We start from the raw sequence: 12430 nt of genomic DNA, 5'->3' as shown, positions 1-12430 counted from the left end.
GCTATTCTTCTACACTATAAAACCTTCCAGCCCCTTCCTATGATCTCAGCCTTCCCCCTCAGCTAGACTGAACCTTGTCTGCCCACTTACAGATGTGCTATTAGCTTCCTCTAGCAGATAAACACTGTGAGACCCCACTTAAGATAGCCAGAGACCCCTTCTGCCTATACAAAGTCCCTGACTCCATACCTAGGTCCCTGTCTAACCCACATACAATCCCTGCCTGTTTGCTGTTGGACACTCCCCATCCCTATTTGATGGTTAATTTCCCTCTCTGATTAGCTGATCTGTATGTCAGCACCAACTGGTTGCTGGGTCACAAGGCAGATCTGCGGCCTGTCTGTCACACTCGCCTTCAAGCAATTTGATAAGGAAGCTCTCTTGGCTGAACTATGCAAGTCATTATCCAAGCTTCAAACAAAGCAAAGATGTTTCAGTGACTTTAAAATAGGAGGGCATTTTCCTGGTGTTTCTCTTCAGTTAAGGTAACCTGATCTAAACAGGTTTGTCTGGAGTTGTGGATGCCTAATATTAAAGTTTCCTAATATTAAAGTGTGGTTTTCATTTAAAAATCTGTTGTGTGATTTCCACTGCCCCCCCCCCCTTATAAGGCTAGTCAAACGTACTCTGACATTATTTTACATGTTATGCTTTGAGAAATACAGGCAACAAAGACATGAGGATGCTGCTTGCAAAACACAGTTTACGTTGCTTACAATGTTTGGTTTCAGGATCTTTTAGAATCGGAATTACCAACCATTTGGGGGACAATAGGCCCATATTTGAGAAAGGTCTGTGGGTGCTGGTCACAAAATGACTTCCGATAGTGTCTTAGTTCAACATAAAAAATACACAAAGTACAATATAGTGAGATCATATAGACATTTATTGAAAGAAGATAAGCTCACTATGTCAGAATGCACTGTTGTGGTACTGAAGGCTACAAACCAATGCCTTGGTGTGGGGCCATCTGAACATGTATTAAGAATCCTTAAATGGTTTTTCCCATTTATATTGGTTGGGAGTACAGCAACGGGAGCAAAAGCTCAGAAATCAGAAGGAAAAGAAACCCAGATTTTTAATTACTAGAGTCCCAATTTTTAGAAAGTAGAAAGTAGAACATCCACAAATTAAAATATAAATATTGCAGACTAGAGAATTGTAACTACACCTAAAATAATGTCAACTCAACCTCATGCATGTGGAGTATACATTCTGCTTTAAAACACACCAGCTGTGGTCTTGCATTGGAGATTATGCTGCAGTCCATAAGACCTATGCCTTGCAGCAGGTGTTACTACTGAAGGATGCCAGTAAAGAATCAGAACCCAGCTGTTTCGGACACTGAAGATGCTGACCAAAAAGTAAAATTTATTTGCATATCAATGAACTTATAATTGAGAATCAAGTATGATGCTATTTTCCCTTTTTAAAAGCACATGGCTAGTAGATGGTTTTAGCTGTTACTTTCTAAAAGCACCCATCTCAGACATGTTTGCAGCTGGCATGGAACACGCATATCAGGACTGGCCAGGTAGTATGTCTGGGATTGAATCCAGCTTCTTGGAAATCCTAGCTTTTTTAAAACTGGTTTTTAAAAACTTATTATTAAATGATTTACTGTGAATTTCCATTCTGTCAGTGATAGAGAAGTGGTCAGGAATGTGTTAATTCATGTGCTCCTTTGAAAGGCAGGGCTTAAAAATCTTCCGATCATCAGATCATCATCGCTTAAGGAGTCTGCAAAACTCCTTAAGAAACTCTTGACAGCCCTTTAGAACAACCTCATGCTCAGAGGGTGGGGCAGAGAAAGAGAATAAGAGGCATTGTATAATGCCGTAATTAATTAACGATTAACTGGTGCTGATCTTTGAGAATGCATCTGGCCAGTACAGTACAGTGTCTGCCAGTACATTTTTAAAGGTAATTTCAAAGTGCTGCTGCTTACCTTTAAAGCCCTACACAGCTTGGGACCCATGGAAACCTGAAGCCACAACGGTTCCCATGTCACCCTGCTCATGCGCTGTCATTTTTGGAGGCTGTCCTCTGGGTGCCCACACCAGAAGCCAGTGGCAGACTGGCCACCTTATTGGTGCCCATTTGGTTATCTTTCAATGCCAGAACACCACCTTATTCATTCAGACTTTTTAGCTTTACTACTACTACTACTACTACAATTATACTGCTGGTGGGCTGGATAGTTCAGATCCTCCATCAATTCTTCCCATGTAAACTCGCTTAAGAAGCATGAGTGAAGAGCAAAATTCTTTTTTAAAAAGCAAGCAGCCTACAAGACAGGTCAAAGACTAATTGCAGGCAATTGCGAACCAACTGGCATTCTCCAGCAACAAAGCACTGGGTGAGAATGACTGTTTCCCCTTCACTAAAACCAAGTGGACCTGGTTTGCACATCATATCAAACCAGCCTTCTCCCATTTACTACCCTGCAATTGCTCTGGACTACAACTCCCACAACCTAGCCATGCACTGCTATCCTGGCTTGGGCTGTTGGGAGTTGTAACACCTGGAAACCACCAAGGTTGGAGGGCTGCATTAAACCATAGTTAAAATAAGCTATCATTTAATATATAGGAGTAGCATGCTAGAGCACACTAACAGTGTTGATGCTTTACTCCTTACCTGCAAGGAAAGATTCCAGAATTTTGTTTGTGTTGCCTAAACCCAGGCTTATGCTTATGGGGAAACAGACCACAGGTTCACACCAGGTCATGACAAGCCTAACTGGCTTCCTTCCAAGCAGGAGAGGAGCAAAGAACCTATGATTTCAGCAGCATCAACCCAGAGACTGCTTGTCCACATTTAATTACATTTTCCTTTAGCCACAGTTTAATGTGATGTGTAAACCAGGCCAGTAGAATGCCTGATTTATTGTCATTAGGAAAGGCAGTCAGGTGTATGATGTCCACAAGCAGTGAATCTTCCGTGGAATAAGAGCTCTCATTCTACTTGCCTGACATCGTGTGGTTAGCAAACCAACTGAAGCAGCCTCATAGCAGAGGATTTTGGCAGAGACTTCCTAGATAGTTCATAGTGATGGAAGCACTTGCACAGAACGTAGAAGGGCTCTTGCACTCTTTCTGAAAGAACCGATGACTAGGTAGTAGTCTAAAATAAACACCACAAACAATATAGTAACCCCAGTGAAACTAAGCTGTGCCTAGGTCACTGTCTCAAAGGGAGACTATGTTATCTTCAGCTGCATTATGACAGAAGCACAAATAAGTGTAATAAACAAACAAGCTGACCATAGATTGCCGTTTAATAGACAACAGAAGCAAGCCTGGGAAAATAGCCACACCCTAAAGACTATTTTGTATCCAACAGAAAGACTACTTCCTTTCTATTACCCAGCTGTTCCATTGGCCAAAATGTAACAGAAAGGGATCACACCTTGGGAGGGGGAAAAGGCTTTATTTCAGAGTTTAAATGGCTAGCAATATAAGCACAAAGCTTGTCTTCACATTTTGATTTGTGCTTTTGCAACCCCTAGGGATACTCAGTTAATTATTTTTCTTCTTCCTCCAGTACTGCAGTATGAATGGGGCAAAAATGCAGTGGAGTGACCGGTGCAGAACAAATCGACCAGCCAAGATGATGAGTCCACTGCTCTTTCTGCTGGCGTGCAGAGAATGACTGGCGAGATGCTGAATCAACACACAGCTGCCACCCTGGCTAAGGAAGCTGCACTGATTGCCAGTGCCATGCATGCTTCATGGAGATGGCTCTGGGTTGCTCCAAAGGAACTGCCTGGCACAAGGCCCAGAAGAAAAAGGAGCTACAGAAGGACAAGTGTTTCACATGAATGAGGGCAACATCTGTGGCAAGGAACACCCAACTGCAGCTGGCTTCTTCCATGTAGAGAAAAGTGGCAGTCCTTGTGGAAAAAAATTGTAGGAAAACAACGTTGCTTTACAAAGGAGGAATCCCCTTTAGTTATAATGCAAGTTGCACTAGCTCAACTATTTTTTCTCTCCAGCAGATTACAGGAGCCCAGAGGGTGCACACTGTGTCAGCACAGCCTACGGCCTTGGATCCGCTTCTCAGTCCTTGTGCTTCTTCTTATGATGCTTCTTCTTTTTTCGCTTTTGGGATGCGCTAGCTTTTTCAGTCCGTTTTGCTTTCTTCCTTGATGGCTGAACATCACCAGCATCTGACTCACCACTGTCAGAATCCCCCAGTTCGGAAGGAGTTTTGCTCTTGTGTTTCTTTTTTCTCTTTTTTTCCTGTTAGAGAGAATACATTAGTGTGTGTAAGCTTTTCTGTTGGAGAGTATTAGGAAACAATTCCCTAAAAGCCGGTTCACATGTAATACTAAGAAGAACTATGGCTTAGTGCTAGCTAGCAAATGGGCAGGTTCCTTAAGGGTAGATTGGAGCCGTTGAGCTTTTCACCCAGGACCGATGCTGAGTAGCTAAACCTGCATGTTTGCTAATATGCACCAAACTATTATTTGGCTTAATGTTATATGCAAACTGGCCCTGCTACTCACTGATCCAAGCTGCATTTTGCAGCAACAGTATTTGCAAAAACTGAACAAAACCTAAAAAGAAGTCTAAAAAGATACAGAGCTCCTAACCCTTCTTAAGATGGTAAAGCAGTATCAGTTGTCAAAATACAAAGTGCTAAGATGAAAAGGGGGCAGCACTTATTTATTACCAAGATTTATATCCCACCTTTTTATAAATTATCCAAGGCAGCATAAGAATACAGAAACTATAAGAATAAAATCAAGAAAAAAGTAAAGGTATAACAGTGCTGTAACTATGGGGGAGCTAGCCAGGTTTTTGCCCTGGTTGATGCCTTCAGAGGAGCTTCACTAAGGCTCCCAGCCTCTGTGCGTGTGTGTATGTGCGTGTGCGCCAAATTGAGTCTTTGACTTGGATCACATAAAGCCTAGTTTTGCCCCTGGATAAGAAAATTAAACATCCTAAGCACAGAGCACCAAATATTTTTTACTCTTTAAGTATGTTTAGATAGCGCTTTGGGGGGAAAAGAGCTTTTTAAAAAGTGCAAAGGCCCACTCCCTATAGACACTGGGATTCAAATGGACTTACTTTTATGTACAAGATTGCTGACATCACTGTAACTGGCAGCTTGCTGAGCTTGTTCTCAATGAATGTGGCAATAGAACTGTTACCTGTACTCAATCCTGTCAGCCAATCTTTTACCTTTTTTCTCTTCTTCACAAAATCTTCAGATTTATGTGCCTTCTTTTCTTCTTCTGGAGGGATTTCGTCTTCCTCTGGAATCAGAGTATACTTGGTCCCTCCTGGCTGCACAAAGCAATCTTTTGCAAAATGACCTTCAACACAATGTTTTAAAAAAATTAAAAAACTAAAACAAACTTTGTTGGTTACCACCTCTCCGCCCCTACCGTGTTTTCTACTACCTTAAAGTAACACAGCACTATTCATCTTTTCTAGCTACAGAAAGTTTTACCATTATGGCCTGTAGTTCCTGAAACTGCAAGAGGAAGGCTACAAAGCAAGCTTGTGTTGGCTATACTGGAGCAGGAGGTAAGAGTTCTACCTACAGCATGCCTGGGAATTGCTGATTTCCACATCCACTCATGCTGGTATTTGTGACTGAGGACTTTATTACTTTTATACATACATACATACATACATACATACATACCGTATTTTTCGCCCTATAGGACGCACTTTTTCCGCTCCAAAAATGAAGGGGAAATGTGTGTGCGTCCTACGGGGCGAATGCAGGCTTTCGCTGAAGCCTGGGGAGCGAGAGGGGTTGGTGCGCACCGACCCCTCTTGCTCTCCAGCCTTTGTGGACCTCTCTGCAAGCAGCGGGAGCCTGGCGCTGGGCTCCCGCTGCTTGCGGAGAGTTGCCTGCATGCTGAACCCGTGCGCGCTGAGTTCAGCGCGTCCAGCCTTCGCGCACCTCTCCGCAAGCAGCGGGAGCCAGCGCTGGGCTCCCACGGCTTGCAGAGAGCTGCCTGTTTGGGGTTTGGGGTCGGGGGCAGCTCGGGCTTCCCCCACCCCAGCCCCGCGCCTGGGGGGGGGGAATAAATTTTTCCCCTGTTATTTCCCCCCCCCAAAAAAACCTAGGTGAGCCTTATGGGACGGTGCGTCCTATAGGGCGAAAAATACGGTACATAATTTTATTTGTTTGCCTCCTTTCCACCGTTCAAACCATCCTCAAGGCAGCTTACAACATAAAAACCACCATAAAAAACAACAAAAATATTCACAGACAATAAATATTAAAAATACAAACCAACCTTAATAAAAATACATTAAAAAAAATACAAACCAAACTGAAAAATTTCCAAATAAATGACAACAAAACCTAAAGTATACAAAGAAACAATGGCAACAACTCTCCCCCAAACAAAACACCCCAGCCCTTTGGCATAAGGTATATTTGTATAAGGTATATTTGCAAGTATAATTTATACAAATATGGATATTGCTGCCAAGTTTGATGGATAAGCAGACTTGACTACCCGAAAACTCAGTTAGAAAGAAGTGGTCCGGTTCTCACTTGTGCTGTAATAACACCCCCTAAATATTTCTAACATTCATAGCTTCACAATGAAGTTTGAAGATGTTGTGAACAATATTTCAAAGTTTCGCTGCCCTTGCTGCATTATTATTAAACAAACCATTATCCCACCCTTTGGCAAAAAAAAGTGCCCCCCACCCCTTTCTACCTTCCCAACAGCCCTGTGAGATAGATTAGGTTGAGATACAGTAGCTGGACCATGGCCACCAAGCAAGAGCTACAGGGATGAGTTATTCTTTGAACCCCAGTAACTCAGTTAGAAAGAAGTGGCCCAGTTCTCACTTGTGTTGTAAATACACAAAGGTAAGACCCAATACCTTAAAGGTTATGGCAATATGACACAAATGTTTAAAATAAATAAATAAATAGGAATTTGACCTCAACATACCTGGACAGCCACACTTTTTGCAAACTGTGTTTAAGACTGCTTCTAGAGTGATCTTCTGGCTGGTGTAGTCTTTGAATGAGCCTTTCTTCCGTGCATCTTGACTGTGTGCAGACATAAAAGATTTTAGTCACAGACAAAACCATTTGTTTTGAGGTGTAATCCTAGTTCAGCTGAAGCCAACAGCAAAATTCTAAGGAGCTTTACGTCAGAAATTAAGTCAGACATTTTTAAACATGGCCTGCAGCTTGTGGGGAGCACCAATCAATGTGTCTTCCAGGGGACCCACATAAATCAATGCGGACAGGGTACTCCCCCCAGCCAATTGGAACAAGCAGGATTCATGCAACAATAGCACCCTGTGCAAGGCACATCCTGGCTCCCTGCCTTTTGCTTCTCATGTGATCTATTTTGAAGCAATTGGGAATAGCAGGTCTCCTTTTCTTTGTGTGTGGCTTTTTGACAGAGGGGAGCTTATGGCTATCTGACTTGGGGGGGGGGGGCGGGTTCTGTAGTCTTTGGGAAGAGGAGATATCTCAGGGCAGATGCAGGTTACCTTCCAGGATACACAAAAAAAGATAGTTCTGCCCTGGCAACAGAGGCTCTGCTCCAGCGAACTATACACCATTTAATTTTAAATTATTTTTCCTAGGACAAGAGTGAAAGCAAGGTAAGCTAATCAGACATCAACTTGTGGTAGCTGAACCAATGAAACTTCTGCGGCTGCCCCTGTGTCTTCATTGGTCCAACAACCCCAAGGCAGAATCTGAATGGCTCCCCTCACTGTCACTCTTGCCCTGGGGGAAATCAATAAAAAGGATTCCAACTTGCTGGAATGTTGGCTGCTGCCACAGTGCAATCACCACATCCTGTCCTGCTGGCTGCTGCTTGGTCTCTCGGGTCATTTGGAGCCACCTGGGCTGCAAAGTCACAGATATGCACCCAGAAATTTGGCCCTAGCAGCACCACTGCCCATTGTGATACAGCAAGGATGGGGAAACCATGGCCTCTTGATATTGTTGGAATATAACTTCCATCATCCCTGACCACTGGTCATGCTGATAGGGTGGGGTGGGAGTTACAGTCCAACATCTGGAGGGCCACACATCCTGGGGATTAAGGGAAAAATGAAAGAATAAAAAAGGAAGAATAAAGGGCAATGCAATAAAGTCCATACCCCCACATAAGTGCAACATATTTTGCTTACTCGAGGGTCACATTGTTGGGGTCCAGGTCCTTTCCAGTTCCTTGATTAACAACCTTCATCGAAAGAGACAATTTTAACTTCTCATCTGTCTTCTGAAAACAAGGAAATATTCTTTTGAATTTTATTTTATTTTATTTATTTTTGGTCAGACTTCAAGGAACAAATCAACCAGGGGTTTGTGGTGAGGAACATTCTACACAGAAGGGAAAACACCCCGACCAAAGAGTCTTCACAGCTAGTACTGCATCTCCTGTTTTCCCACCGGGCCTCTCATCATTAATCAACATTAACATAAACGCAACACCAGCCATTGACAGGACTGTGGGGTACTTTCTTCAAAGTAAAAAGTTGATGAGTGTGTACTTCTTTCTTAACAAAAACCTTCATGTAATTTGTTTAAGTGCAAAATCCTATTTTACAATCACCTCAGAAACAGGACAGTAATGTTTACCTCTTTTCCTATAAGTTTCACCCACACTTTTTCTCCCACATCCACCAACTCTGAGGGCTGGTCCACCCTGCAGTTTGACATGTGACTTTTGTGTACAAGGCCTAAGAAGAAGTATGACGGAGAAAAAAAGTTTGTTAAGTAATGTTCTTTGACAGATGAAATGAACAGAAATGTTTTAAGAATCCTAATGGGTTAACACTGTATTTTGATTTCTAATCTTTTACTATAAAAACCAAAACACCATTTAATACAACTGATAGAGATCCCAACCTTGTTTCCTTGTTCCTGGAATTTTAATGAATGCTCCATATTCTGTCACAGAAGCAACCTGTAAAGAAAATAACACTTATTGGTCAAAAAGGGTTGGCATTCTATTTCCCTATAGTAACTTTTCATCTAATCCAGTATTGTCTACTGTGACACTGGCTGATCAGAGTTTCAGGAAGAAGTTTTTCTCATCAATGGCTATCTGACCTCTTTACCTAGACATGGAGGGAACTGAACTTGGGATGTTTATGTGCAGGTATGGCTCCTCCCCAGCTCATTCCATGTTGTACATTTCAAAAGCAGTCTACTATTTAGACTGCAATCCAATGTATTCTTAGCTTAATACAAGTCTAACTGAAGTCAGTGGGGCTTACTTTCAAGCAGAGATACCCAGGTTCGCACTATGGGTTTTAAATTATAAGGTATCAAACCAAAAATGGCCACTAAGACATTTGAAACCTGAATACCTAGTCTCAATGAAGCCTGCCAAAATCCAACCCTTGTATTTAAGCACCAGGCCAGCAGTAATGAGTGACAATGAGATTGCATGCAGGCAACTACATGGAATTCTGTGTGCATGTGTGCAGACTAGAAGAGGAGGAAAAGAGCACTCTGTTTCACCACTGAGATCAGAATAGTAACTAAGCAAGCTTTTGAAGAATGGAAGGCCCCACCTCCATAACCATCAGAAAAATTCAGCAAGCTGCTGCAGGAAAGATTGAACTCTCCATTCCTCTTCTGTCAGACCCCAGCAGGGTACCAAAACATTTTACAGGGTATAAACTTATGGGCTCGTTTACAAGGCTGCAAAAGGAAGAATTCCCTATTTCAGATATATCCTATCCAAGTCTATGGATTTTTTCAGGAGTAAAAAGATAACATGACTGCGCTGTTAAGAGGAATATTAAGACTATTCATTCTTATTTACTCAGACATAAGTTCCTTGTTCAGGCTTGCAGCTTTTTTACTACTTTCTCTTTTTTTCCAGTTGCCAACTTATAAAGCGGAAAGCTTTCCAAAATGGATATAAGCACATATGTAAAACATATAAATTCATGTAGAAAAGGGAAAAGGAAAATTGCAAAATAAGGTCACTTATTAAAATAAGATCATGATGAGAGTACTTTCTCCTCTTATATTTGCATGCATTTATCTACTATCAGTTTTTACTATCCTTACTTTCATTATTAGTAATAATATTCTCCCTTCCCCAAAGTCAATTTAATCATGTGCATGGTTATATAATATCTCAATATTTAACAATAAATTTCAATAATATTTGCCTATATTAAATAGCATTTATTTTTCTGCCAGGAACTTATAGCTTTTCATTATGGTATTATATTTCGCTCAAAAGCACATGATGCTTCATTATTTCATTACCTTTTTCATTCTAATAAGCTATATAAAAGCTCAACTTTTCAATAACATTATTTCCTGCTGTCCCATCTGCCTTACTTTAATGATATTAGTTAATTTAACTATTTGGCCAATGTTTAATTAGCCAGTCTTGCTATTTGGGGGTCTTCTGCTTTTACCATGTTTCTGCTAGTCATTTTGGCTACAGTTGAGAGATGAATGATAACTTTCTGACCTTCTTGCACATCTAATCCTTTAATATACGCAAATAATGTTAAACATGGGTCATTTGATATTCTTACTTTTTTCAAGCATTTATTCTGAATATATTTTAAATCTGGGCTGTGTCCATAAGACAATTTAAATGGTTCAATCTGATGCAGACACAAATATTTCAAAGCTCATTACATTCTGAAAAGTAACAGTTTTAGCACATACCTCTCCTTGGAAAATATCATAGAGTTCTGGAATTACTTCCATTGCCTTAAATTATGAGAAGTTCCCACAAATCTCCTGGCCAGATTTTTCGTTATCCCTTGGAAGCATAAATCTCTTTTACTGAAATGCAATCAAAGACACTCACTCATATACTAATTTCCAAATTATTTAGGCAGTACCCAGATGTTTTAAAGTGCTTCTCCTTCACTCATTATTAGCGGCACCCTAGTACAGTCATACCTCGGGTTGAAGTTGCTTCTGGTTGAGCGCTTTTGGGTTGCACTCTGCGGCGACCCGGAAGTAACGGAATGCGTATGTGCAGATGGTCAAAATGATTTCACGCACATGCACAGAAGCGGCAAATCGCGACCCGCGCACGCGAGTTGCGTTTGTTTCTGGATGCGAACAGGGCTCCGGAACGGATCCAGTTCGTATCCAGAGGTACCACTGTACAGTGGTACCTTGGTTTAAGAACAGCTTAGTTTATGACCAACTTGGATTAAGAATGCTGCAAACCCAGAAGTAGGTGTTTGGATTTGTGAACTTTGCCTTGGAAGCAGAACATGTTCCGCTTCCTGTTGAGTGTGTTCCATTTGTAAATTGAGTCCCCCGCTGCTATGGGAAAGCACGCCTTGGTTTAAGAACGCTTTTGTTAAAGAACAGATTTCTGGAATGGATTAAGTTTGTAAACCAAGGTACCACTGTACCTAAAATGCTCAATAATTCACAAAATCCCAAATTTAACCATGTGGAAACCCTGTTCCTTTTACACGGTACATTTCTGAGTCTAAATGGCCTCAGCCCAGAAGAAGCGTCTCCACCCCCATCGCTCAGCCCTGAGGTCCTTCTGCTGGTTCCCTTACTGCGAAAAGAGAAGTTACAGGGAACCAGGCAGAGGGGGACTTCTCGGTAGTGGTGCCCTCCCTGTTGAACTGTCAAGGGGATAAAAGAATTGCTCAACTTTTAGAAGACATCTGAAGGCAGCCCTGTATCGGGAGGTTTTTAATGCTTGATGTTTTCATTATGTTTTCAGACATGCTGTAAGCCGCCCAGAGTGACTGGGGAAACCCAGCCAGATGGGAGGGGTATAAATAATAAAGTTACCATTACACACTGTGGTCCTTAGTTACATTCTTTGTGCAGTTTGAAATGCATCTTCACCACCCCTAGAATTCAAACGCTGAATGTTTACAAATATTTGTCAGCTAAAAATAATAATTTTTGTAGCTGTTCTGTAATGGGAGGGAAACCTCCCATTCCCAGACGTTCCTCCTGCGTGGTGTCATTATAATAAATGTTTATTAGGAGAGAGTGCCTCAACCGATTATTGTTGAATGGTCTTGTATGGGTGGACACTGTGAACTATCACTTTCTCCTCAATGATTTTGGGATCCCAGAGGCCATGTAAATAACTCGCCGGATCTGAACAGGAATCTCGACTCCACCAAGGAAAAAAATGATCCGAGTTGATTTATTTTGGAAGGCCGCCTCCTCCACCTCCACCCAGTTACCTGCGTGCAATGCCCATTGAAGACAGTGGGGCCTACTCCCGAGTAGGCCTACGTGGAGTGAAGGCCCGAACTCTCTCCCATCCCCGCAGCCCTTCCTCCCTCTCCTCCTTCTCCCACCGACTTACCACCTTCGGGAGACAACGAAAATCCCCACAGCAACCGCCGTCCCTTTACCCGTCCCGTCCCGCTCCGCCTCTTCTCTCCAGCGCCGGCCACGCGAGGTCTAACGTCTGCGCCGGCTCCACCAATCAGGGCCAGGCTCCGTG

At 42.2% G+C, this 12430-nt stretch overlaps 1 protein-coding gene across 3 annotated transcripts; it reads right to left on the bottom strand.

Moving 5' to 3' along the window:
* Positions 1 to 3412: 3412 nt before the first annotated feature.
* On the bottom strand, positions 3413 to 12424 carry ZCCHC17 (zinc finger CCHC-type containing 17). 3 transcript variants are annotated; one of them, XM_083511339.1, is made up of 8 exons: positions 12290 to 12424; positions 10654 to 10773; positions 8860 to 8917; positions 8590 to 8690; positions 8139 to 8230; positions 6935 to 7035; positions 5076 to 5323; positions 3413 to 4244 (listed from the first exon to the last, which is right to left on the bottom strand). In XM_083511339.1, the coding sequence occupies exons 2-8, from the start codon at positions 10693 to 10695 to the stop codon at positions 4062 to 4064; spliced, it is 825 nt and encodes a 274-aa protein (XP_083367465.1). In that variant the 5' UTR covers positions 10696 to 10773; positions 12290 to 12424; the 3' UTR covers positions 3413 to 4061. The 3 variants fall into 3 exon arrangements, with proteins under 3 accessions (XP_083367465.1, XP_083367467.1, XP_083367466.1); XM_083511341.1 differs by having other exon boundaries at positions 5190 to 5323; XM_083511340.1 differs by lacking the exon at positions 12290 to 12424 and adding an exon at positions 12165 to 12287.
* Between the last annotated feature and the right edge of the window lie 6 nt (positions 12425 to 12430).

The sequence above is a fragment of the Podarcis liolepis genome, assembly GCF_965112155.1.
Source record: "Podarcis liolepis genome assembly, chromosome: 7".
NCBI classification, from domain to species: Eukaryota; Metazoa; Chordata; class Lepidosauria; order Squamata; family Lacertidae; genus Podarcis; species Podarcis liolepis.
The sequence above is the reverse complement of the archived record's forward strand: the minus strand, read 5'-3'. Positions and strand labels throughout refer to the sequence as shown.